The sequence below is a fragment of the Malaclemys terrapin genome, chromosome 7, assembly GCF_027887155.1.
Source record: "Malaclemys terrapin pileata isolate rMalTer1 chromosome 7, rMalTer1.hap1, whole genome shotgun sequence".
In the NCBI taxonomy this organism is placed as follows: Eukaryota; Metazoa; Chordata; order Testudines; family Emydidae; genus Malaclemys; species Malaclemys terrapin.
Genome location: NC_071511.1, coordinates 771,973 through 797,238, shown reverse-complemented (window position 1 = coordinate 797,238; position 25,266 = coordinate 771,973). Strand labels below are relative to the sequence as shown.

The 25,266-nt window shown below is 65.6% G+C and overlaps 2 protein-coding genes across 4 annotated transcripts; one reads left to right on the top strand and one right to left on the bottom strand.

Moving 5' to 3' along the window:
• Positions 1–111: 111 nt before the first annotated feature.
• Positions 112–17,978, top strand: CAMK1 (calcium/calmodulin dependent protein kinase I). 2 transcript variants are annotated; one of them, XM_054034158.1, is made up of 12 exons: positions 112–210; positions 2,106–2,294; positions 8,841–8,972; positions 10,368–10,442; positions 10,919–11,057; positions 13,201–13,327; positions 14,067–14,142; positions 14,305–14,417; positions 15,143–15,221; positions 15,430–15,517; positions 16,946–17,072; positions 17,211–17,978. In XM_054034158.1, the coding sequence occupies exons 2-12, from the start codon at positions 2,206–2,208 to the stop codon at positions 17,273–17,275; spliced, it is 1,110 nt and encodes a 369-aa protein (XP_053890133.1). In that variant the 5' UTR covers positions 112–210; positions 2,106–2,205; the 3' UTR covers positions 17,276–17,978. The 2 variants fall into 2 exon arrangements, with proteins under 2 accessions (XP_053890133.1, XP_053890132.1); XM_054034157.1 differs by lacking the exons at positions 112–210; positions 2,106–2,294 and adding an exon at positions 7,931–8,118.
• A 43-nt stretch (positions 17,979–18,021) lies between these two features.
• OGG1 (8-oxoguanine DNA glycosylase) lies at positions 18,022–25,209 on the bottom strand. Of its 2 annotated transcripts, none has more exons than XM_054034154.1 (7): positions 25,080–25,209; positions 23,672–24,024; positions 20,295–20,474; positions 19,743–19,921; positions 19,234–19,381; positions 19,060–19,109; positions 18,022–18,904 (listed from the first exon to the last, which is right to left on the bottom strand). In XM_054034154.1, the coding sequence occupies exons 1-7, from the start codon at positions 25,175–25,177 to the stop codon at positions 18,608–18,610; spliced, it is 1,305 nt and encodes a 434-aa protein (XP_053890129.1). In that variant the 5' UTR covers positions 25,178–25,209; the 3' UTR covers positions 18,022–18,607. The 2 variants fall into 2 exon arrangements, with proteins under 2 accessions (XP_053890129.1, XP_053890130.1); XM_054034155.1 differs by having other exon boundaries at positions 18,783–18,904; positions 18,977–19,109.
• Between the last annotated feature and the right edge of the window lie 57 nt (positions 25,210–25,266).

Sequence of the window (25,266 nt, the reverse complement as noted above, 5' to 3'; positions counted from 1 at the left end):
GCCCCCCCCCGCCTGTGCATGGAGCCGCCCTGCCCCTCCCCCCGGCTAATTTTAGTTTACTCCCGTCGCCAGGCAGATCCCGGCCTCGGATTGGCCTCCCCGGAGCGAGCCCCGCCCCGCCCCGCGGTGACGTCACTGGGGCTGGCGGTGCCGGCCGGGTGGGAGCTGCGGCCGCTCTCGGGCTCGGCTCCAGGGAGAGCGGGGCGCGCGGTAAGGGCCGGGCGGGGCCGCGTGCGTGTGTGTGCACAGTGTGTGTGTGTGCACAGTGTGTGGGGGGAGTGTGTGCATAGTGTGTGTGTGTGTACTGTGGAGGGGAAGTGCACGCGTGTGTGTTGGGGGAGTACAGTGTGTGTGTGTGTGTGTGTGCACAGTGTGTGGGGGGAGTGTGCGCATGTGTGTGCATAGTGTGTGTGTGTGGGAGTGCGTGTGTGTGTGCGCACGCACAGTGTGTGTGTGCGCACGCACAGTGTGTGGGGGAGTGCACGTGTGTGTGTGTGCACAGTGTGTGTGTGCACTGTATGTGGGGGAGTGCACGCGTGTGTGTGTGCACTGTGTGTGGGGGAGTGCACGCGTGTGTGTGCACTGTGTGTGGGGGGAGTGCACGCGTGTGCGTGTGCACAGTGTGTGTGGGGGGAGTGCGTGCATGTGTGCATTGTGTGTGGGGGGAGTGCGCAAATGTGCATGTGTGTGCACAGTGTGGGGGGAGTGTGCACACGTGTGTGCGTGTGCACAGTGGGGGGAGTGCATGCGTGCACAGTGTGTGTGCGTGTGCACAGTGTGTGTGTGGGGTGCGTGTGTGTGCATAGTGTGTGTGCATGCGTGGGGTCTTCGGTGTGTGTGTTTGTGTGGGGTGCATGTGTGTGTACATGTATGTGCACAGTGCGCACAGTGTGTGTATGTACAGGGTGTGCGTATGTGTGCACAGTGTCTGTGCAGGTGTCTGTGTGTGCAGGGATCTCTGTATGTGTGTGCTTACATGCTTGTGTGTGCAGCGGTCTCTGTGCCCGGATCCATGTGTGCGTGTGCAGGGATGTGTGTGTGTGCATGGATCTGTGTGTGTGCGCATGTGTGGATGGAGAGCTCTGTGTTTGTGCACGTGATCTGTGTATGTGTGTGCATGCACACCCATGGGGGAGCTGTGCGCATGTCCCACTCCCTGTGTCTGGGTGTGCCCCGCTGCCTGCTGGGGTGCGTGCCCAGCTCTGCGTGTGCCCTGCTGTGCCCCTCTGCACCTTCCTGCTGGCCAGGCGTGTTGTGCGATGCAGGGCCTGGCCTGGCAGGATCCAGGCGGCCGGGGGCCCCCATCGGCAGGCGTGGTTCTGTGGGGTGTGAGCTAATGGGCAGGGATAGTGCCTGGCCAGGGCCCTGGGGAATAGGCTGGATTGGGCCCCAGGGCGCGGGAAGGGGCGGGAGGGCCTTGTTGGCCAGGCTGCTGCGGGGGGATCTTTGCCTGAAGCTGGGAATGGGCGACTGGGGACGGATCACTTGACGATTTCCTGTTCGGTTCATTCCCCCTGGAGCACCTGGCATTGGCCACTGTCGGCAGACGGGACACTGGGCTAGACGGACCTTTAATCTGATCTGCACCTTTACTCTGGGGCGCTCCCTAGAGCGTTTGCGGCGGTGGGGGGCGGGACCGGGTGCAGGGCAGGGCTGGTGGGACCAGGGGCAGAGCCGGAGTGGCCAGGGGCAGGACTGGCAGGGCTGAGGACAGGGTGGAAGAGGCTGGGGGCAGGGACCTGGCGACCCAGGGAGGCGGTAGGGTGAAGAGACCCGTGCCCTGGCCTGCCATGGCCCCGGCCCCAATCTCTGCTACTGCAGTCTCCTACCCCCCTCGCCCCTCCCACCAGTGAGAGGGGCAATGGGCCTGGGGCTGGGCACACACCACACCGGGGGTCCTGCACCACCAGGACTCCTGGGGGTTTCCAAGAGGCTGAGCTCCTGGGCCCTGCCCTCCCGCCCCTTCCCCGGCCCCGCCCTCCCACCCCGGCTGATCCAGTCGTTGACCCCTCAGCTCTGCTGGTTCAGCTCGAGCTCCTGTCCAGGCCGGCACAGGCGGCCAGCTCTTCGGCTCTGATGCCACCTCCTCATGCTGCCCCACACAGGCCCTGAGCGTGGTGCCATCAAGCTGGTGCTCTGCGCAGGCCAGCTGGGGCGCTGCCCACTGCACCTCAGGGAAGGCGGCTGACAGCCCAGCGGGGAAGGATGATGCCTCTGGGTGAGGATGGGCCGAGCTGGAAGAAGAGAGCCCAGGACATCCGGGAGATCTACGAGTTCCGTGAGACCCTGGGCACGTGAGTCAGACCAGCCGCCTCTCCCAGGGCACCAGCGGTGCCGCTGCCTGGCACTGTGCTGGGACCCGTCTCTATGCATCCCATGTCGCCCTGCCCATCCCGGCCTTGCAGCCCGTCTGCCATGGCAGGGTTTGTAACCCCAGTCCTTCCGGCCGGCAGCGCTGGGGGGGCGAGGCAGGGCGCCGGATGGGGGGAGCTCCCAGCAGGGGGCGCTGTGGGGGCAGAGCAGGGTGCTGGCTCTGGGGAGTTCCCAGCAGGGGGTGCTATGGGGGCAGAGCAGGGCGCTGGCTCTGGGGAGTTCCCAGCAGGGGGTGCTATGGGGGCAGGGCAGGGCACCGGATTGGGGGGAGCTCCCAGCAGGGAGCGCTGTGGAGGAGCTGTCAGCGGGGCGCTGTGGGGGTGGGACAGGGCACTGGCTGTGGGGGCAGCCCCCAGCAGGGGGTGCTGTGGGGGGGAGCTGCCAGCAGGGGGTGCTGTGGGGGTGGGGCAGGATTTTGGCTCTGGGGAGCTCCCAGCAGGGGGCACTGTGGGGGCGGGGCAGGGGGGGGCTCCCAGCAGGGGGCGCTGTGGGGATGGGGCAGGGCAGGGGGCGGCTGTGGGGGAGCTCCCAACTGCTCCAGCCCCGGCCTGTCCCAGTGGGGCACTGTGGGGAGCAGGGATGTCCCTGTGGGAGCTCTGGAGCCGTTGCTGTTTCTCCCCAGGTGGTGGCCCTGTGCCCCACCCCCCACCATGCACACACACCCCGGTTGGCTCCAGTGGGGCTGTTGCTGGGGGGGACGGCACAGGCCGGGACGGGATGGAAACCTGCTGCCTCAAATATTAGCCCAAGGCTTGGCACTGCTGCGGGAGTGGTTGGGTCAATATTGGCAGAGCCCTTCGGTGTGCTGGTGGGGTGAGGCTGGGCTGGGGCGGGCCAGGCATCCAGCTGCGGGAGGCGGCAGGAGATCCCCTCCTGGGTGGGTACCAGCCATGTGCCCTCCTGGAGCCCACCCGGAGTGGCACTGCCAGGCTCTGCCCTGCTTGGGCCCCCGTCAGGCACTCAGCGGGGCCAGTCGTCTCTCTGCTGCGGGCAGGCCGGGCTCCCTGGCTTGGCATGGCACAGCTGGTTTGGGGACTCAGCCCGTGGAGCTGGGCGCCAGCCCGTGGGGTCTGCAGGTTGGTGCTGCAGAAGCGCTGAGGCTGGCTAAAGCTCTCACACTGGATTAATGTGTGAATTACAGGCAGGATTAGGGCAAGTGCCTGGTCCACGCGTACCGGGCTGCTGCGTCTGGGCACTGGCCTGACTCGGGCTGTGGCCCTGCTCAGGACTGGGGCCCGGAGCCCAGCTCCCTAGGCCCCAAGACCAGGCCTGGCCCCCCTCACTTCCCCCCACGCCCTGACCCTAAACACATCCTCCCCGTGGGCGTGTCCGTTCCATGTAACCCTTCGGGGACTCTCTCACACACCCGCTTTATTCCTGGGGAGATCCATGCAAAGCCTGCGTGGAAACCCCTCCGCTCTGAGAGCCCTCCGGTCGCTCCGTCCTGCCAGGGCCCTCCAGCACTGCCTCCTGGTGCCCACGCTCCCTGCCCCTGCAGCCCTCGGCTCCTGCTCTGTTCCAGTGGGCCCCAACGCTCAGAAAGCCTTCCTTTCCCTGGCCCCGCTCCCTGCCGGCCGCCTGGGAGAGCTGGTCTCCTTCAGCCTGGCCAGGCCTTTTAGCAGATCCCTTGCATGGCCAGGGCTGAGCCATTGCATGTTCACAGTAGCTTTGTCCTGGAGCTGCTCCCGGAGCCGCCCCATGGCCCTGTCAGCAAGTGCCGGAGGCCAGGCCCCGAGCCGGAGTGCTTCAGAGAGTTCATGGAATCAGCCTTCATAAGCTCTACACAGATCCCCCAAAGCCTCCCCCCACCCCTCAACAAATGGAGCAGGGCCCCCAGTACCCCAGGGAAGCCCCCCCCCCCCCATTGGGTTACCTCCACCTAAGACAGGCCCAGTGATCACACTGGTGGGCAGTGTCGGTCCGTGCACACATCTCCCGGCTGATTGGGGGGTGGGGGGGTATGGGGCAGAGTTCATGGGCCCCAGGACTTGTGGCTGCCTGCGGCAGCCATGAGCAATGTGAGCCCTGCAGGCAGGCTGTTAGCCCCACAGCTCCCCACCACCCCCAGGCTGGTCCCCGGCTCCTCCCCAGCTGCCCCTGTCCTGACGCTGTGACTGTGGGTCTGGTGCCATCACCTCGCAGGCTGTGCCCAGGCCGAGCTCTGCCCAGTGGCACTCAGCACCGATGGAGCGTCCCGCTGAGAGAAGCCAGCAAGCCCGACGGAGGGCCACTGGGGCCGGCCTTAGCGGTTGGCATCTGAGTCCTCTGGGTTCAGCCCCACAACTTCCATACCCAGAACACAGCAAAGGAGTGTCCCGAAATATCCTGCCGTCAGGGTCCCACAGACGGTCCACAACGGCTCGGGCTGCTAGCAGAACGAGGGGCTCCCAGAACTCTTCTCCCCGCCCCCGCTTGCATGCGGCCAGCTGGGCGTTGCGTAGGGTGTGGGTGTTGCCGTCTCCCCCACTCAAACGACTGCCACTCCTGGGGGGAGGAGGCGGCTCTCAGAGGCACATGGGCACAGGTGGCCACGGGGTGCAGTCAGTTGCATGTAGGTCTGTGACAATGCGGTTCTGGCGGAACCCAACTGAGAGTGCCAACTCAGGACAAATTGCTAAAATAGGGCAGTTACAGCCCAAGGCCGGGGTTTTTCCACCTCTAAGGCAAACCAAACCAGCCAGACTAAGACTTCGGTCTCACCCCACTGGCTAACCGCAAGTCTCACAAGCAATCTCCTTAGACGCTCCAGTTTCCCAGTATTACCACCAGTGCCACACGTTATGGGGACAAATGGTTATAAAAACCAATACCCCAGTAAAAGAAAAAGGTTCTCCTGATCCCAAAGGACCAAGCCCCAGACCCAGGTCAATATACAAATCAGACCTTACCCACAAATCACGCTACTGCCAATCCTTTAGAATCTAAAATCTAAAGGTTTATTCATAAAAGGAAAAAGATAGAGATGAGAATTAGAATTGGTTAAATGGAATCAATTACATACAGCAATGGCACAGTTCTTGGTTCAGGCTTGCAGCAGCAATGGAATAAACTGCAGGTTCAAATCAGGTCTCTGGAATACATCCCCCGCTGGGATGGGTCCTCAGTCCTTTGTTCAAAGCTTCAGCTTGTAGCAAAGTTCCTCCAGAGGTATGAAGCAGGATTGAAGACAAGATGGAGATGAGGCATCAGCCTTATATAGTCTTTTCCAGGTGTAAGAACACCTCTTTGTTCTTACTGTGGAAAATTACAGCAAAATGGAGTCTGGAGTCACATGGGCCAGTCCCTGCATACTTTGCTGAGGTACAAGGCGTATCTGCCTTCTCTCAATGGGTCCATTGTATAGCTGATGGTCCTTAATGGGCCATCAAGCAGGCTAGGCAGAGCTAATCTCAGCTTGTCTGGGATGTCACCCAGAAGCATAGCATAAGTTTGCCATACAGACAGTATAGAGCCAATATTCATAACTTCAACTACAAAACTGATACACACATATAGACAGCATAATCCTAACCAGTAAACCATAACCTTGTCTTAGACACCCCATTTGACCCCCTTTATACAAGATTTGGGTGCCACTACCGGACCTTGGTTGCAACGATGATCTATATGGTCCCAGTTTATGTCAATAACGTCACAAGGTCCTACTCCCCCTCGGGCCAGAGCCAGCTCCCTGGCGCATGTCCCCGGGCAGCTCTCCCCGCCAGCCCGAGCCCCGGCTGGCGAACCCCCCAGAGCCCACGCTCGGCCTGCAGGGCTTGCCTTGCTCCAGCCCTGGTGAGCACCAGTTTCGCCCTCCTGGCTGCCAGGCGTAGGTCTGCTCCCTGTGGGCTGGGCACAGAGCTGGCGACATGGCTGCTGGGCAGGGGGGCTCCTACCAAAACCCTGTCTGCTGTGCTGCCCCAGAATCTCAGCTCCACCCCCCCACCCCTGCCCATGGCAGTGCCCCTCCCTGACAGAGAGCAGGAGTCACAGCGACCCCCCTGAAAGCCTGCTTCCCCCCCACAACCCCCTCCCTCCTGCCTGTGGCCCCCCGTCCCCGCTGCCTTTAGCTGGGCAGGGAGCTCCCCACCAGGCCCCTGCTGAGTGCACCGGGCCTTGGGCCCTAGCTGTCATGGCATCTGCTCCCTGCGCTGGGTGAGCTGGCTCCCGCTGCCCCACACGTCGGGCTCTGCCCTGAGCTACTGCACTGGCAGGGTCCCCTCTGTATAATCCCCAACTCCCCTCGCACAGGGCTGGTTTGCAGGCCTCTGGGGAGCCAGGAACTGAATCAACGTACACACTGACTTCTCCCCTGAGCTGGCGTGGGGCAGTGCAGGGATCCTAGGGGCTAGGGTTTGAAAGATGGGGCAGTGCAGGAACGTCAGGGCTGGGGTTTCTGTGGGAGAGCAGTGTGGGGCTCACAGGGGACTGGGGTTACAGAGGCCACAGTATTAAATAAACCATGTTTCGCTTCCTGTCCTCTCCGGAAACCTGGGCCCTGGCGGTCTCTGCCTTTTCCTGTTTACAGCCCAAGTGAGCACGTCAAAAGCTAGCTGGCCATGGGTCAGCGGCCGGCAGGCTGGAGCTGGGGCAGGAGGGCAGCCCGCTCAGCAGCCCTCCAGCAGGGGTGCAGGGTACCAGCCCCTTGCCAAGTCATCCGAAGCTCCAGTCTCTCCAGATGGACTGTGCGTGAGCACCAGACCTGGCGGGGCAGAGCCTGGAATTCCTGCTAAATCCCCCCCCATCTGAGCACCGGAGCAGCCCTGCGCCGTCCTGGGCACCAGCCCATCACCTGGGCCTCCGGGTGCCGTCTCCTCCTGCCAGCCCTCCTCCCGCATTGGCCCAGTGGCCTGGCTTTGTGCCCTGGAGTGCCCCGTTCCTGGCTAGGAGGAGCGGGGGGGGGAGCCTCTCCAGGGCCCAGTGGGGGCTGGGGTGGGGTGAGCCCAGTACAGCTGGTTTCCATGCGCTCCCTGGCTGGGCCTTTCCCAGCTGCCAGGGGCGGCTCCGATCCGCCCTTATCTCGTGCCTGGTTCCTGGGCTGGATCAGGATGTTCTTGTGCAAACAGCCGCCCAGCCAAGCCGCGTGGCATGAGCTCGGGCAGCTCGCCTGGCTCCTGGCTCGGGCCTAGGCACCTGCTACTGCTGCTTCTGAACCTGGCAGGAGAGCTCGCTGCCGGGCCCATGGCGGGGGCAGGCTCAAGAGCTCCTCTTGACTGGGATAAGTCTCCCAACACCGGGTGCGGTGCGGCTGGCTCTGGGGGGGAACGTGGGGGCTGTGTATACAGGGACCCCTCTCCTGGTGCCAAGGTGCGGCTGGCTCTGGGGGGGGGAACGTGGGGGCTGTGTATACAGGGACCCCTCACCTGGTGCCAAGGTGCGGCTGGCTCTGGGGGGGAATGTGACGGCTGTGTATACAGGGACCCCTCTCCTGGTGCCAAGGTGCGGCTGGCTCTGGGGGGGAACGTGGGGGCTGTGTATACAGGGACCCCTCTCCTGGTGCCAAGGTGCGGCTGGCTCTGGGGGGGGGAACGTGGGGGCTGTGTATACAGGGACCCCTCACCTGGTGCCAAGGTGTGGCTGGCTCTGGGGGGGAATGTGGGGGCTGTGTATACAGGGACCCCTCTCCTGGTGCCAAGGTGCGGCTGGCTCGGGGGGGGAACGTGAGGGCTGTGTATACAGGGACCCCTCTCCTGGTGCCAAGGTGCGGCTGGCTCTGGGGGGGAACGTGAGGGCTGTGTATACAGGGACCCCTCTCCTGGTGCCAAGGTGCGGCTGGCTCGGGGGGGAATGTGGGGACTGGTTATCCAGGTACTTCTGGCCCGGGGCTGGCTCAGGGCGCTAGCGCTGGGTGTGGCCTGCCTGGGGAGAGCAGTGAGGGTGGAAGGGGATGAATGGTCTGGGCTGGGGGTCAGGGCTGGCTCCTTGCAGGCAGCCTGCGGGGGGATGCGCTTGGTGGCCCCTGGGGCAGAGTGGGGGGCAAGGGCGCAGTGCTGCCTGGCCCCCCGTGACTCGCTAGCATCCTGCAAGCCAGTCATGGAGCCCAGCCGGCCCAGGCCTGGGCTGTCCCCACCTCTGGCACATCAGTGGGAGGAGACTCAGAGCTTGGCATCTCCGAGGGCCGGGCTCCTACCCCTGCTGTTTTCGGGGGAGCGGCCGGCCGGGGCCCAGAGCTGGTTCTGCTCCCAGATGGGCCCTTGGCAACAGCCCTGTGTCCCGACCCTGCCGCAGAGGGAAGGGGAAGCCCTGAGCCCTGTGCAGGGCCAGGCCCGGGTGTGACCCCCGGCGCCCCAGCTCGGGCAGCACATCTCTGCCTCCCCCTCCCCCCAGGCTTCATTCTCGGCTAGAAATAGCTGGGGTTTCCGGCTGTTACCATGCCAACCGCAGCCAGCTGTGCTTCTCACGCCTGGGCGGCTCCCCCCCAGAGCGCCCCCTGGCGGCTCAGCCCTGCCCCTCGGGGGCTGGCCCCAGCTCACCCCCTCTCTCCCCAGGGGAGCCTTCTCCGAGGTGGTGCTCGCTGAGGAGAAGAGGAGCCGGAAGCTGGTGGCCATTAAGTGCATTGCCAAGAAGGCCCTGGAGGGGAAGGAGACCAGCCTGGAGAACGAGATCGCCGTCCTGCACAAGTAGGTGCTGCCGCTACGGGCAGCGTGACTGCCAGGCTCTGCATGCGCCCGTGGGTGCAGGGCTGGCCTGGCTCACCCCCAGTGAGTGTGCGCCTTTGTGAGTGACCGTCCCTCCCGCAGCCGGGCAGCTCCGGCTCTGCACCAGCCCTGCTTGTGCCACGCGGGGCCAGAGTCTCCTCTGGCGGGTCGCTCTCAGAGCTCTGCCACAGCCAGACATCTGGGCCACTTATCAGAGTCTTTCTAAAAATAACCCCGGGCGGGAGCCTCGTGATGTCCCTGCCGCCCCTGAGCCAGCTGTGTCCCGGGACTCCTGGGCGAGCTGCCCGCCTGGCCAAGGCCCAGCTGCCACACCCCTAATCCCCCGCTGTTGGGCTGGGGAGGGCAGCGGGCGACCCTCTGGCAGCAGGTTCGAGTGGGGCCTGGAGCTGCTCTGCAGGCTGGCGCGGCTGGGCCCAGGGCCGGCAGGAGGAGTGGGGGGTGTCTGCTGCATGGTGTGAGCCTGGGCTGGGCCGCCCCTAGGTAGGCCTGGCAGCCTACAGAGCTGCGTTAGCTTGGGCCCCTCTGGGTCCCAGGAGCTGGGGCAGGACAGTCCTGGCCATGTGCCCTCCTGCTCCCGCGCCCGGGCATCATGGGCCGGGCTGGGGAGCCTTCTGCCCCAGGGCATTCCTGCGGGGCAGGCCGCTGCCTCAGGTGGTGGGGTGCAGAGAGACCCCTGCGCCCCATCTCTGGTCCATGGGAGGAGACCTGTGGTGCCCAGGAGTTACCCCCTGGCTGCTCTGTGGCCCAGGATGCAGCTGGGGGACTGGCTGGGCTGCAGGACCTGGGGCCGGGCTGCGCTGTCTGCCCGGCCTTGCGTGGGCTGTGAGGACTGAAGCCTCTGTCCGTGGAGGAGCGAACAGCACCCCAGAGCAGGGCCTGGTGTCTCCGACGGCTGGCTCCTTCACCGCTTCCCCTGCAGCCCCCGTCTCACCCACGGCCCCCCTGTCTCCAGCACCCCCATCAGCAGGCTCCCTGTCTCCCACACAGCACCCTAATCTCCAGCCTACCCACCTCCAGCCCCTCATCTCCATGACCCCCCCCTGGTCTCCCCGTCTTGCCCGCTGCCCCCTTGTCTCCAGCCTACCCATCTCCAGCCCCCCATCTCCACCGTGGCCCCATTTCCAGCTCCCCTATGGCCCCCCATCTCCTCCACGGCCCCCCTGTCTCCAGCCTACTCATCTCCAGCCCCCCGTCTCACCCACAGCCCCCCGTCTTCAGCACCCCTATTACCAACCTCCCTGTATCCCCTGCAGCCCTCCTATCTACAGCTCCCCATCTTCAGCCCTCCCATCCTCCCCACAGTGTCCCTGTCTCCAGCCCCCCATCTCATAAGCTGCCCCCCCATCTTTCTTTCAGGATCAAGCACCCCAACATTGTGGCTTTGGATGACATTTACGAGAGTGGGGGTCACCTCTATCTCATCATGCAGCTGTGAGTGAGGGAAGGGGGCTCCCTGGCTGGCAGAGCGGGGAGGGGATGTGCTTGTGTTGGTGCTGGAGACAGCTGTCGTGGGGGCTAGTCCCTGACATACACGTCCCACGGCTGGGGCGGGGGCTAGTTCCTGACACATGCGTGTCCCACGGCTGGGGTGGGGCTTAGTCCCTGACATACAGGTCCCACGGCCGGGGCGGGGGCTAGTCCCTGACACACGCGCGTCCCACGGCCGGGGCGGGGGCTAGTCCCTGACACACGCGCGTCCCACGGCCGGGGCGGGGGCTAGTCCCTGACACACGCGCGTCCCAAGGCTGGGGTGGGGGCTAGTCCCTGACATACAGGTCCCACGGCTGGGGCGGGGGCTAGTCCCTGACACATGCGCGTCCCACGGCTGGGGTGGGGGCTAGTCCCTGACACATGCACGTCCCATGGTGGGGCGGGGGCTGACCCGAAGGTCTCCCCGCCACCTGCAGTGTCTCAGGCGGGGAGCTCTTTGATCGGATTGTGGAGAAGGGGTTCTACACGGAGCGGGATGCCAGCCAGCTGATCCGGCAGATCCTGGACGCCGTGCGGTACCTGCACGACATGGGCATTGTGCACCGGGACCTGAAGGTGAGCCAGCGTCTGCCCGCATGGCACTGCTAAACGCAAGCAGTTGAGTCGCCAAAGCATCGCTGGCAAGTGCCTGCACCAGGTCTGCCAAGGTGTCACCAAAGGCCTGTCCCGGAGGCTGAGCCGCAGGTCAGGGCTGATGTGCCTTCCACACCCGGCAGCAGCTCTGCCTCCCTCCCCCGGGGCGGGCACAGCGGGGTCTCCCCAGTCTCTGTGTGGGTTGTGAGGCTCGTGTTCCAGCTGCGTGGGCCGTGCCGCTGCGCGGTGCCTGGGGGCGGCTGCTGTGTCCTGCAGGGAGGGGTCTGCGAGTGCCTGGCCCTGCTGGCAGCTGGCTGTGTTGTTGGCCCCACACTCGCTCGGCAGTGCGGGTGCGAAGGGCGGCCCAAAGGGCTGGGGAGGGGAGCCGGCTGGCAGGCCGGGAGCTCCCGGGACGAGGGATCTGTTTGCAGGTGGTGTGTCCCAGCTGCCCAGTGGAACAGGCCAGGGGCTGCTGCCGGAGAGTTTTATGACGGTTGCCTGTAGTGGTTTCCAGACAGCACAAGGGCGTGTGGAGCTGCCTTCACAGCGATCCGGGGCCCGTCTCGTCAGTCTGGACTTTCCGAAATACCCTGGCTTGCGTTTGTCCCGGGGCGCCCTGCAGGGCGTGTTGGTTTCTCTGCAGACGCCAGAGGTGCCAGCCATGGGCAAGCGGCAGCCGATTCGTCTCCCAGGGGCGGGCCGGGCTCAGCGCTCACGAGACTGGTTTGGGCTCCAAGTGGCGCAGGGAGCTGCGCCGGTCTAGAAGGTTGCCCAGCGCTCCTGATTTCCGTGGTGTGTAACTTTGCCAGGCTGCTCCTATCCCAGCCCCTTCCCAGGTCGCGGGGCTGCCTCCAGCAGAACGGCCCAGCCGCTCCCGAGAACAAGCTGCGGGCAACAGGTGCCTCGTGCAGCCTCGTGCTCTGGGGCCAAGGGGGCTGTTGCGGAGTGTGGGGGAGTCAGGGCCCTGCACCCCTCTTCCCGAGATTCACTGCGACTCTCAGCCAGCCAGTAAAGCAGAAGGTTTATTTGGATGACAGGAATACAGTCCAAGACAGATCTTGCAGGCACAGACAACAGGGACCCCCTCAGTTAGGTCCATCTTGGGGTCCCAAGGCATCCCAGCCCAGCCCCCCTTGGGAGGTCAGAGCCATCTCTGCCTCCCAGCCATCTCTCCAGCCTGCTTCCCACACTCTGGCTTCAGCGACCCCTCCCACAGCCTTTGTTCAGTTTCCCGGGCTAAGGAGTCACCTGGTCTTCAACCCCTTCCTGGGTTCTCGTGTTACACACTCAGGTATGCGCCCTCGGGCTGTCTCCCATCCTCCAATGCAGACTATTCCAGCCACACTCCCCTGTCAGCATTCACACACCACAGTAAGAACAGGCCCAGTTCGTCACAGGGGCTCTGCCCATCTTGGGAACCCGGCCCAAGTGTGCTGTGTTCTGAGCCGCAGAAGAGTTCTGGTCTCGCGAGCTCAGCGAGACGGCGAGTGTCTGCGAAATTCCCCAAAGCTCCCATTTGCACTGTGCGTGCTCCAGCCCCTCCCACGCCCTCCCTGTGCCTCTTCCCCGACCCCAGAGCGGCCGAGTGCCCGGTGCTGGGTGGAGGGTCTGAGCAGGACGGCCCCTGCCATATTTCTCTGCAGCCCGGGCCCGGGCCCGGGCCCTACACTGCTGGCCTGGGGACTCAGCGCCCCCTGCTGGAGCCTGGGCAGGCTGACTCGACTGCCACGGTGGGAGGCATGGGGAGGGGAGGAGATTGGAGGGCTAGGAGCAGGGCTAATGGGGGACAGAAGGCTGGTAGGGATGGGAACAAATGGGCAGGCGGGGATTGTGGCAGGGGACCAGGGCAGGAGGTGAGGTCATGGGGCAGGAACTGGGGGGGGGCGGCTGGGATTGTGGCAGGGGCAGGAGGTGAGGCCATGGGGCAGGGCCGGGGCACGGGGGGCGGCTGAGATCGTGGTAAGGCCAGGACGTGAGGGCAGGCAGGAAATGTGCTGTGTGGGGCGCACAGGACAGGCCCTGTCACGCTTGGGGAAGGATGTGGGGGGAAGGGCGGGGCTTGGGCTGGGGTGGGCTGTGGGGCTGGAGCCACCCGGGCCCTGGCTGACCCCCTGGCTCGGTGCAGCCCGAGAACCTGCTCTATTACAGCCCGGACCCGGACTCCAAGATCATGATCAGCGACTTCGGCCTGTCGAAGATTGAGGGCTCTGGCAGTGTCATGTCCACGGCCTGCGGGACCCCTGGCTACGTGGGTGAGTGACGGCGGGGGGCAGGGAGCCTGCCCCGCCTGCACTTTCCTGGGGAGGGGGGGGAGGGTTCTGCCCCGTGTTGAGGTTCCTGTCGGGGGAGGCGGTTCTGCCCCGCGTTGGGGTTCCCTGTCACGGGAGGGGGTTCTGCCCTGCGTCGGGGTTCCGTGTCGGGGGGTTCTACCCTGCGTGGGGTTCCCTGTCACAGGAGGGGGTTCTGCCCTGCGTTGGGGTTCCCTGTCGGGGGAGACGGTTCTGCCCCGCGTTGGGGATCCCTGTCACGGGAGGGGGTTCTGCCCCGCGTTGGGGTTCCCTGTCACGGGAGGGGGTTCTGCCCTGCATCGGGGTTCCGTGTCGGGGGGTTCTACCCTGCGCGGGGTTCCCTGTCGCGGGAGGGGGTTCTGCCCTGTGTTGGGGTTCCCTGTCGGGGGAGGCGGTTCTGCCCCGCGTTGGGGTTCCGTGTTGGGGGGGTTCTACCCTGCATGGGGTTCCCTGTCAGGGGAGGGGGTTCTGCCCTGTGTTGGGGTTCCCTGTCGGGGGAGGCGGTTCTGCTCCGTGTTGGGGGGGTTCTACCCTGCATGGGGTTCCCTGTCAGGGGAGGGGGTTCTGCTCCGTGTTGGGGTTCCCTGTCGCAGGAGGGGGTTCTGCCCTGCATTGGGGTTCCCTGTCGGGGGGGGGTGTCGTGTAATTAACTCTTTTGAAGGAGACCAAGCCCCATCCTCACGGCTGCCCCCCTCTCCCGCAGCCCCGGAGGTGCTGGCGCAGAAGCCCTACAGCAAGGCTGTGGATTGCTGGTCCATTGGTGTCATCGCCTACATCCTGTAGGTACTGGGGGGGGCGGGGGGGCGTAGGGATCTGGGGATCCCCCTGGACTGGGTGGGTACATGCCCTGGATCCCTCCTGTGATTTCCCCCCCCAGGCTGTGCAGTTACCCCCATCTCTCACTTCCTCCCCCCCAGCAGTGATCTCTCTCTCCCCCCCAGGCTGTGTGGTTACCCCCCCTTCTACGACGAGAACGATGCAAAGCTCTTTGAGCAGATCTTGCGGGCCGAGTACGAATTCGACTCGCCCTACTGGGACGACATCTCTGAGTCAGGTGCGCAGGGCTTGGGTGCTGCTTCCCCCACGGGCTCCAGGGATGCCCAGTGTGTATGTGGGCAGGGGCCGGCCTGGCCAGTGGTGACGTGGGGGGGCTGCGGGGAGGCTGGGCAGGGGCCGGCCTGGCCCGTGGTGACGTGGGGGGGCTGCGGGGAGGCTGGGCAGGGGCTGGCCTGGCCAGTGGCAAAGTGGGGGGGCTGCGGGGAGGCTGGGCAGGGGCCGGCCTGGCCAGTGGTGACGTGGGGGGGCTGCGGGGAGGCTGGGCAGGGGCTGGCCTGGCCCGCGGCGACATGGGGGGGGCTGCGGGGAGGCTGGGCAGGGGCCGGCCTGGCCAGTGGTGACGTGGGGGGGCTGTGGGGAGGCTGGGCAGGGGCCGGCCTGGCCCGCGGCGACGTGGGGGGGCTGTGGGGAGGCTGGGCAGGGGCCGGCCTGGCCCGCGGCGACGTGGGGGGGCTGTGGGGAGGCTGGGCAGGGGCCGGCCTGGCCCGCGGCGACGTGGGGGGGCTGTGGGGAGGCTGGGCAGGGGCTGGCCTGGCCAGTGGTGACGTGGGGGGGCTGTGGGGAGGCTGGGCAAGGGACAGCCTGGCCAGTGGTGACGTGCGGGGGGCTGTGGGGAGGCTGGGCAGGGGCCAGCCTGGCCCGCGGCGACGTGGGGGGGGCTGCAGGGTGGCTGGGCAGGGGCTGGCGGTTGCCATGATGGGTCTTTATTCTCTCTGGTTCTAGCCAAAGATTTCATCCAGCACTTAATGGAGAAGGATTCCAGCAAGCGCTTCACATGTGAGCAGGCCCTGCAGCACCCCTGGTAAGGGCCCATCCTGTGTCCCCCCGTTGACAAACTGCCCCCACCGAGCGCGTCCCTGGAGTGGGGCAGGGACTGTCCCTCCACAGCCAGGGGCTTGGCCACTGCCGGGTCGTTCTGCCCCCAGCCTTGCCCGTTCAGCAGTGGGGGTGGGGGAGCTGCCAGGATCCTGCCTCCCTGGGCACCAACCCCCCCTCTGTGCCCGTCTCAGGATCGCCGGCGACACTGCGCTGGACAAGAACATCCACCAGTCTGTCAGTGAACAGATCCAAAAGAACTTCGCCAAGAGCAAGTGGAAAGTGAGTGTCTTGTCCCCCCACCTCACCCAGCGACCCACAGCTACGCCACCCCAACCCTGGCAGCTTCCAACGCCAGCCCTGGCCTCTGCCAGCAGGGGGCGCTGGTTGTGGGGGGGGAGCCCTGGGTGCTCCCAGCAGGGGGCACTGTGGGGAGGGGGGACGGGCGCTGGCTGGGGAGGGGGGAGCTCTGGGTGCTCCCAGCAGGGGGCGCTGGCTGTGGGGGGGAGCTCTGGGTGCTCCCAGCAGGGGGCACTGTGGGGAGGGGGGACGGGCGCTGGCTGTGTGTGGGGGAGCTCTGGGTGCTCCCAGCAGGGGGCACTGTGGGGAGGGGGGACGGGCGCTGGCTGTGGGGGGGGAGCTCTGGGTGCTCCCAGCAGGGGGCACTGTGGGGAGTGGGGGGGCGGGTGCTGGCAGTAGGGGGGGGAGAGCTCTGGGTGCTCCCAGCAGGGGGCACTGTGGGGCGGGTGCTGGCTGTGTGGGGGGGAGCTCTGGGTGCTCCCAGCAGGGGGCGCTGTGGGGGGGGGGCGGGTGCTGGCTGTGGCGGGGGAGCTCTGGGTGCTCCCAGCAGGGGGTGCTGTGGGGAGGGGGGGCGGGGTGCTGGCTGTGGGGGGGGGAGAGCTCTGGGTGCTCCCAGCAGGGGGTGCTGTGGGGAGGGGGGGGGCGGGTGCTGGCTGTGGGGGGGGAGCTCTGGGTGCTCCCAGCAGGGGGTGCTGTGGGGAGGGGGGGGGGCGGGTGCTGGCTGTGGGGGAGCGCTCTGGGTGCTCCCAGCAGGGGGTGCTGTGGGGAGGGGGGGGCGGGTGCTGGTTGTGGGGGGGGGAGCTCTGGGTGCTCCCAGCAGGGGGTGCTGTGGGGAGGGGGGGGCGGGTGCTGGCTGTGTGGGGGGAGCTCTGGGTGCTCCCAGCAGGGGGTGCTGTGGCAGCACTTGCTGGGCCCTACCAAATTCATCCTCCATTTTGGTCAATTTCAGTCATAGGATTTTAAAAATTGTAAATTTCATGATTTCAGCTCTTTCAATCTGAAATGTCGGGTGCTGTAATTGTGGGGTCCTGACCCACACCGGAGTCGTGGAGGGGGCTGTGGTATTGCCACCCCTACGTCTGTGCCCCTGCCTGCGGGGCTGGGTGCTCTCTGGACACTCAGCTCCGCAGACAGCGCAGAACTAAGGGTGGCAATACCACAGTCCCCCTAAAATAACCTTGTGACCCCCCCTGCAATTCCCTTTTGGGTCAGGACCCCCAGTGTGAGAAACGGGGTCTGCCCTGTGAAATCTGTACTGTAGGGTAGACGCACACCAAAGACCAGTTTTCACGCTCTGTGACGTGCTTTTCATGGCCATGGATTTAGTAGGGCCCTACTCCTGTGCCTTTGGTGCCCTGGGGCTGGCGCCGTTCGCGGCACCCGTTCACACTGCCCTCTGTCCTGGTGCAGCAAGCGTTCAATGCCACCGCCGTGGTGAGACACATGAGGAAGCTGCAGCTTGGGACCAGCCAGGAAGGACCCGGGCAAACCACTCCAACCAGCCCCTGCGACCTGCTGGAGGCTGGCGCCAGCAACGGTGAGTCGCCAGGCCGGGGACACCGAATTGGGTGGGCCCTGTTGGCTAGGGCTCGATCCCCCTGTCCAGCCCCGTGCCAGGCGGCGCCAAGTCCCCAGGCAGGAACGCTGCGTCTGACGGCCTCTTCTCTCCCGGCAGGGTCAGACTCCAGGGGCTGTGACAGGTCGCTGGGGCCCAGCTCTCACCGCCCCCCCCAGGACTGACGGCACCCAGCATGGCCCTACCTCGCCAGCACTGCCCCACGGGGGCTCTGGCCTCGGGGACGACCTGCACGGGGTGGGTGGCGCTGGCGTCTCATTGCGGTGGCTGCCATGCGCCAAGCCGGGCGACTGGACGCAGCCCTGGCAGGCCACAGCAGAGAGCTGGCCTGGGACTGAGACTCCAGCGGAGACAGCAACAGCAGCTGGCGCTTGGGGCATGGCCGCCCCCCTGCAGGGTCCAGGCTAGGAACCCAGCATTTCCCCTGGGGCAGACCCAGGGCCCAGCCTCCCTGGGGGCCACGCCTGGGCTAGGCACACTGATCCCCCTAGGCTGGGGCTTGCATGTACTTGCTCACGCCACTTCAGCCCCCTTCCCTCCCTCCGCTCCACAGACGGGAGCTCAGGTACCAGGGGAGCTGGGGCTTGCGCTCTGGCCAGACCCCCAGCAAGGGGCCCTGAGCAGGCTACATGCCTAGCTTCACTGCGGGGGGTAGGGCTTGGTGCAGCCAAGCTGCAGGGTGACTGGCTGGGGCTGGGCTCTGCCGTGGAACAAGGGGCCGGTTCACCTAGCTGCAGCCCCCACTTCTAGCCCCCGATCCTGCCCCCCACACCCACGTCCCCGGCCCCTCCCTGCATGGTCAAGCAGAATTTCCACGCAAGGCTGTTTCTACGTTGACGCTTGTATTAAAGGAAAGCAGCAAATGCAGCCCGGCGGCTTTGCTCACTGGGGCCCTGGCCAGGGGGATGAATTCCCCCCCCCCCCCCACCTCCATCCACTCGCACTGTGGCCGGGCCAAGGCAAGGCTCTTCTGGGTCAGTGCCCCAGGCCCCCCCAGCCTGTGACATGGGGGTTGACCCAAGGGGGAGGGTGAATGAGTGCACATGGGAACCCTCGGCAGACCCCGCAAGGCAGGCTGGCAGTGTGCGCCTCCCAGTGCCAGGCCCTCCAGCTCTGGGAAGCGCAGCTGGGTTACGGCCATAAGGAAGGGCCCAAGCCCGGCTCGCGTGGGCTCTCCCCCACGCTCAAGCCACGCTGTGTTCATCAAAGGTCGGCCGCTGCGCCACACCGGCTTCCTCAGTGGGTGGTTGTGCTGAGCCAAGCTGGGCGGGTACTGGGCCTTTCGCCCTGGTGGGTGCCATATCACTGCTCCAGCCTGGCCTATAAACATTCACTGAGCCACCCTCCCCCCGTTTCACCTCCAGCTGCTCTGGATGCTGATAGTCTATGTAACGGACTGGTCCATACACCCAGCCCCCAGCCGGGCACAGCCCTAGAGAGAGGCTGTAACTGGGCCCCCCCCTGCTCTGTTATCTCCCCTCCCCCAGCAGCACAGCTCAGTGCCCAGCCCCCTGTGGGGAGGGGCCAGGGCTGGTGCAGCACTTTTCCCCATGGGGCCGCTTCTGGCTGGCCCCACGGTGGCATTTGCCAGTCTGGGCACAAGGGGCTGGAGCTGCTTCTGTGCACAGAGTCCCTGTGGCCCCAGGCGAAGCCAAGTCCTGCCCCCCTGCTTCCAGGGCAGTGGTGGGTCTGCAATGGGCCGGAGAAGCCACTGTTGGGGCTGGGCCCCCCTTCATGCCGACGCTTGTGCCAGGGTTCTGCCGGAACGTCTTTAAATCAGCACAGAAGAGAACCTGCGAGACAGGGAGAGATGGGGAGCTTGGGGGTGGAGAGGGCGCGCCCAGCCGTGGGAAGGGGGATCTGACCTTGTGGGCTGCCCCTCTCTGCAGGCCAGGCCCGTGTCTGCGGGGGGGGGGCCCTCTGGGGACATGGCCTGGGCACTACTCACCGCCTGCGCCCAGCCTGCATAGGGCCCCCAGAGCTGCCGGAAAAAGTCTCCTGAGAAGAGAAAATTCCAGTGAAGGGGGGGAGCAGCCCCTGGGCCACATGGCCTCCCTACACCCTCTCCTTGCTGAGCTGCTCCCCAGGGAGGAGCCCACCGTGACCCCCCCCCAGCACTCACCGAGCTCACTGTACACGCGCATCGTCACGCTCCGGGCACCTGAGCCCGGCTCCAGGCTGTAGTCCCGCCGGGCGATCTGCCACACGTGGGTGTCCACGGGCACGGCCTCTGCCTTGTCCAGTGCCATCAGGCACACGCAGTCTGCCACCTGCCCCGGGGGGGAGGGGGGAAGGTCAGGCCCCAGCCATCAGTGCCCTCCACCCCCACTTGCCCCCTCCCCCAGCCATCAGAGCCCCCCACCCTGCCATCAGCGCCCCTCAACTGCCCCCCACCGCCATCAGCACCCACCTCCCCCAGCGCCCCTCACCCGCCCCCACCCTGCCATCAGCACCCCCCACTCCCCACATGCCCCCCCTCCCCCAGCCCGCTACATTGAGCTGCTCCTGCCATTCACATCCCCTGTGCCCCAGCCCGCTGCAGGATGGGGCCCTGTTCCCTGGCCGCCACGCGAGGGCTGAGGTGAAAGGAGCCAGGTGCCTGTGCCGAGCCCCTGGGGGCCCAGCACTCACCTTGGCCCCCACGCCAGGCAGGGTGCACAGCAGCCTCCTGGCCTCTGGGTACGGGGTGCTGCGCAGCTGGTGCAACCCCTCGGCCCCAAACTGCCTCAGCACGGCCTGGGCGCTCTGGCTCACAAACTTCGCCCGGTAGCCAAAGCCCAGAGCCCGGAGCCGTCGCTCAGCATCAGCCCCTGCATCAGAACAGCAGGTCAGCCATGGGGCGGGGGCTGGGCTGTCAGGGGGTGGGGGTGGACCAGGAGGGGGCGGGGGCTGGGCTGACGGTTGGGGGGACAGACACCGGGGGGGTGGTACAAGGGGGTTGGAGCTGAGCTGCTGGCCCGGAGGCGGGTACAAGGAGGTGGTCGTGGGGCTACCAGCCAGTGTGGGAGGGCAGAAGGGGGCAGGCGTGGGGTTGCCAGCCGGCGTTGGGGGGCAGACGCAGGGCTGCCAGCCGGCGGGGGGGCAGGAGGGGGCAGGCGCAGGGGGGGCAGGTGGGGGTGGGCAGGAGGGGGCAGATGCAAGGCTGCCAGCCGGCGGGGGGGGGGAGGGGCAGGGCATACTCACCAGCTAGGGCCTGCAGCGAGGGGAAGGCGTGGTACGGCTCCCCATCCAGCTGGCAGAGGTGGCGCCCAAAGGCCCGGCAGAGGCGCTCAATCATGCCCGTGATGCGCGCCAGGTGGTTGTTGGAGGTGCAGAGGAAGGAGAAGAGACACTCGACGGGGTCCTGGCGCAGCACGCGGACGCCTGCAGGCCAGAGGGCAGCCTCAGACAGGGAAGGTGCTGCCTGGCCTCCACATGGCAATGCCACGCAAAGCCCCGTAGCCACCACCCCTCCCTGGGGCCGGCACCAAATACCCCAGCAGGACTCGGGCCCCCACAGCCTGGGCAGGCCCCAGCCCAGCTCCTCGCGCCGGGCAGGAGCCAAGGTCCGCCCCAGTCGCAGGACCAGCATTCAGCAGGGCACGGCACAGCCGGGGCTCCACACGCCCCAGACTGTCCGCCACCTCCTCCCTCGGCCTCTGGCCTTTACAAAGACTGCCTGAGCCGAGAGATGTGACTGTGTGCCGTGCCAGACCCTGCGCCCCGGCCCGCTGAGCACCCCAACCCTGCACAGGGCCCCTGGAGCAGAGGAAGGGTCTCTCAGCACCGCCCCTCCAAGAGCTCCCCCCTTGCAATGGGCCCAAGCGGCAGGGCGTCTGGTACACTGCTCGGGTAGCACATGGCGCAACAGGGCCAGGGACTCGCCTCTGTCAGTGGGTAGCTACACTGACAGGGCATGCCTGGGCGGGCTGACAACGTCCGCCTCTGCAGAGCACATGCTAACAGATAGTCTTGGCCCTACCGCTCCAAGCCGCGGGACAGGAGACAGAGGCAGGGACTTGCCAAGTAGCAGCAGATGAGACTGGAATCCAGCTCGCAGCCCTGTGCCTAGCAGGCTCCTACGGGACTTGGGGGAAATGCATGAGCTGGGTTATCTGTGCGAGACGTGATGCCCGTTTGTTTCCCCCCCGACTACTCCGAGACCCCTGCTGCCCTGAGTGAGCCAAGGCAGCCAGACACCCAGGGCAGTCAGCACTGGGGTCGGGGAGGCACACGGCTGCCCACAGCAATGCTAACTCACTGTGACACGCACCAAGGGACAGGAATGAAGACGGTGCCAGAACTGCAGTGGGGAGCTGGTGCTTCCAAACAGCTGATGCCCCACAACTAAGGAAGATTATGAGTGAAATTGATCAGAAGGAAAAATGGAGACAGAACAAAATTAACAAATTGGGAGTTCTTCAAGAAGAGTTAATCAGATGGCCAAAATGCCACGATTCTACAAGTGAGAAAGGACAACTTTGTTAGGAGGCCTTCCTGGTTCAGTGGTGAAGTGAAGGCAGCAATTAGAAATAAAAAACCCTATATATAACAAATGGGAAAAAGAGGAAACAGATGGCAATTTATATAAATTTAAAGTTTTGAAATGTAGAAAAGGGAAAAATCCATGGCTGGCAAGAATAAGGAGTTTTTGAGTATATTATGAATAAAAGAAAGAACAATAGTATAAACCTGGCTAGACAGAGATGGTAAAACTGGTTATGATGCAGAAAAGGCAGAAGTGTTCATTAAATATAACTGTTCTGTGTTTGGAAAGAAGCATATCATGTCACATGAGGATGATGAAGTACTTTCCAGTCCATTAGCAATTTAGGAGGTTGTTAAACAACATCTACTAGGGACAAATGTTTAAATCAGCAAGTCTAGAAAACTGGCTCTCAAGAGTCGTAAGAGAGCTGACTGAGGAGATCTCTGGGCTACTGATGTTACTTTTAAATAAATCTTGGACTAGCTGGGAAATTCCAGAAGACAAGACGAGTGCTAAGGGCAGGTCAATATTCAAAAAGGGCAAGTGGGATATCACCTGACATCAACCCCGGGGCAAAATAATGGAAAAGTTGATACGGGATTCAACTAACAAGGAATGAAAGGGTGAATATGGTCAATGCCAGCCCACGGTGTTTGGGACACATGGCACATGGCATTCTTTTAGGAGCTTCCACGTTTGGCCGATAAATGTAACTGTTGTAAGGTGTTTGCCTTAGTGCTGCAGAGCTGTCTGCTTCAAATATTTGTCCTGTACTATCTCAATACGGTACCCGTTGCCTGGGGTAAGCCCTGGCTAACTGCCAGCTCTCCCAGAGCAGGCGTCAATGGGGGACCACCATCGAATGGGGGCGTTTCTAGTGGGCTTCCCCGGGAGTCAGCGTGAGCCTGACGCTGTTCAGCATGCCCATCGCCCCCCGGGCAGGAAATCTACAATCCCGTCTGACCGCGGACTGAGGGAGGGTAAATCTGCGGAGCCGGGCAGGCGTGCGGCTCGCTAGGCCCATTCCCACAAAACGTGCGTTAGCTCAGCCTGGCAAGTTGGACATCGCGGGCCAAGGAACGCTGGCCCCCCACAGAGGGGGGACAGTGTGCTGGGAAGCAGGGAGACTGGAAAGGATCAAGACCTATGGGATTGGGTCCTGCAGGCAAGAAAGGCCCCCCTGGAGCTTAGGCCTGGCCTTACCACCTGGGAAACTGACCCAGAGCCCACCAGGTATAAATAAATTAATGGAGATATCCCATCTCCTAGAACTGGAAGGGACCTTGAAAGGTCACTGAGTCCAGCCCCCTGCCTTCACTAGCAGGACCAAGTACTGATTTTGCCCCAGATCCCTAAGTGGCCCCCTCAAGGATTGAACTCACAACCCTGGGTTTAGTAGACCAATGCTCAAACCACTGAGCTATCCATGTTACCAGGGGCCTGCTCCTGGGTGCCCCTCAGACAGAGCCCCTGGGCTGGGGTGGTGCAGCACAGTGCCACATGGGAGAAGCAGGTGGTGAGGAAGGGTGCTGAGGCCCTGCCGGAGGGGCAGCACCCTGACACCCCCCCTACTCAGCCTTGGGCACCCAGAGCAGAACAGAACAGCTGGGAAGAGCCAGGAACCAATCAGGAGCCAGCAGGCATGTGGCGAGGGCTGGCCTGCTTCCCCCGGCGGGGGCTAGGCCAATGGCTCAGCCAGCCCCATTATGAGTGACTTTCACCCTGAGGGCATGGCCTAGCTGCCACGCACAGGCCAGGCAGCAGAGAAGAGGAACTGCCCTTGCCCATTGGCCATGGCATCGCTCAGGGCTCGGAGAGCAGGAGCTCTGCTGGACGAGCAGCCCCGGCCCAGATGGAAGAAGGCGCCTGTCCCCACGCCCATGTGAGCCCTCGGCGCAAGGTAGCCTGTGTCTGCACGCCAGGGTCAGCGCGCTGGAGCTCTGCCCCTCCAGCCCCCACAGCGAAAAGCACTGGCCAGAAGAAAGTCCCATCGAGACATTGCTCCTGTCCCAGTTTGCTGCCAGGTGACCCATGACATACGCGTGATCCCCCCAGCTCAGCCCTCTGTTCCGGCTGCCCGGCACCAATGTACCTGGGAAACTGGCAGCCACTTTCTGGAAGTGCGGGTCCACAGCACCCCAGGCCTGGTACAGCCCGGCCAGGCCTACGTCCAGCTGAAAGTAGTCATGGAGGATCTGCTGGGCTTCACAGCTGCCTGCGCTGTCCAAAGCCTCCATGGCAGGGGCCTCAGGGTGCAGGCTCCCCGCTACGCCTCTTCCCCTGGGCTGCAGCTCCTGCCCCGTGGCCTTTGTGCGGCTGCCTTCCTCCTCCTCCTCCTCCTCCTCGTCGTGAACCGTGTACCAGAGCTGCTCCTCGGTCTGCCTGAGCGTCCACACCCGGCCCGCCAGGACCCCGGTCCAGTGCCCGGGGCTGCGCTCCCTCCAGCTGACACACACACGGGCCAGTCAGCGCCAGGGGGTGGCTGCCCGGCACTGCTGTGCTCCTGGCCCACCAAGGGGCCTGGATCCTCCAGCCCAGGGCCCCAGGGGCCCCCCAACTGCCCCAAGGGCTTTGCCCACGTGCTGCCAGATTCCCAATGTGGGGCAGCTCCCGGGGCAGGCACGTGCTGGCAGGACCCCAGTGCAGGGGCTGGGGCGCCGGGGGGCCAGGGCCGGGGTCTCGGGGCTGACTCCCCCGCGGAGCTGGGCGCGGTCTGCACGGGGGAGGGGGGGTGGACCTCCAGGGCCCTGCTCCCCTCCCCCAACCGCCCCCTCGCTGCGCCCCCCGGGGCCCCGGACCCCTCCCCCATCTCTGCTCCCTCGCTGCGCCCCGGACCCCTCCCCCAACCACCCCGCCCCCCGGACCCCTCCCTCCGCCCCGCTCCCCAGGGCCCCGAACCCCGCCCCCCGCAGCTCCGCCCCGCCCCCCGGACCCCTCCCCCATCTCTGCTCCCTCGCTGCGCCCCGGACCCCTCCCCCAACCGCCCCGCCCCCGGACCCCTCCCCCCGCAGCTCCGCCCCGCCCCCAGGGCCCCGAACCCCGCCCCCCTCCCTCAGCTCCGCCCCGCCCCCCGGACCCCTCCCCCAGCTCCGCTCCCTCGCTGCGCTCCGGACCCCTCCCCCAACCACCCCGCCCCCCGGACCCCTCCCTCCGCCCCGCTCCCCAGGGCCCCGAACCCCGCCCCGCCCCCCGGACCCCTCCCCCATCTCTGCTCCCTCGCTGCGCCCCGGACCCCTCCCCCAACCGCCCCGCCCCCGGACCCCTCACTCCGCCCCGCCCCCCGGACCCCTCCCCCCGCAGCTCCGCCCCGCCCCCAGGGCCCCGAACCCCGCCCCCCTCCCTCAGCTCCGCCCCGCCCCCCGGGGCCCCGGACCCCTCCCCCATCTCTGCTCCCTCGCTGCGCCCCGCCCCCCGGACCCCTCCCTCCGCCCCCCGGGGTCCCGCCCCCCAGGGCCCCGAACCCCGCCCCCCTCCCTCAGCTCCGCCCCGCCCCCGCTGACCGGAAGGCCTGGCCGCAGCGCAGCACCAGCTCCAGCCGCAGCTCCGAGCGCGGGCACGGCAGGTGGCCCCAGAGCGCCCGGCCCCCGCAGCGCTTCATGCCGCGCGCCCGGGCCCCGCTCTAGGCCGCCGCCGGCGCCTCTATGGTCTCCGCTCCGCCCCGCCCCCCAGCGCCGGGGACGTGCCCCA

Excerpts from the sequence above, each read along its gene's own strand:
- CAMK1 (XM_054034157.1), top strand. The coding sequence starts at position 7,946 with ATGTGGGGGCTGTGTATACAGGGACCCCTCTCCTGGTGCCAAGGTGCG. Across the intron at positions 14,143-14,304 it reads GGTGTCATCGCCTACATCCT|GCTGTGTGGTTACCCCCCCT; the intron begins GTAGGTACTGGG and ends TCTCCCCCCCAG. Across the intron at positions 15,222-15,429 it reads CAGGCCCTGCAGCACCCCTG|GATCGCCGGCGACACTGCGC; the intron begins GTAAGGGCCCAT and ends TGCCCGTCTCAG.
- OGG1 (XM_054034154.1), bottom strand. The coding sequence starts at position 25,177 with ATGAAGCGCTGCGGGGGCCGGGCGCTCTGGGGCCACCTGCCGTGCCCG. Across the intron at positions 24,025-25,079 it reads CGCTGCGGCCAGGCCTTCCG|CTGGAGGGAGCGCAGCCCCG; the intron begins GTCAGCGGGGGC and ends TGTGTGTGTCAG. Across the intron at positions 20,475-23,671 it reads AGTGGCTGCCAGTTTCCCAG|GCGTCCGCGTGCTGCGCCAG; the intron begins GTACATTGGTGC and ends TCTGGCCTGCAG.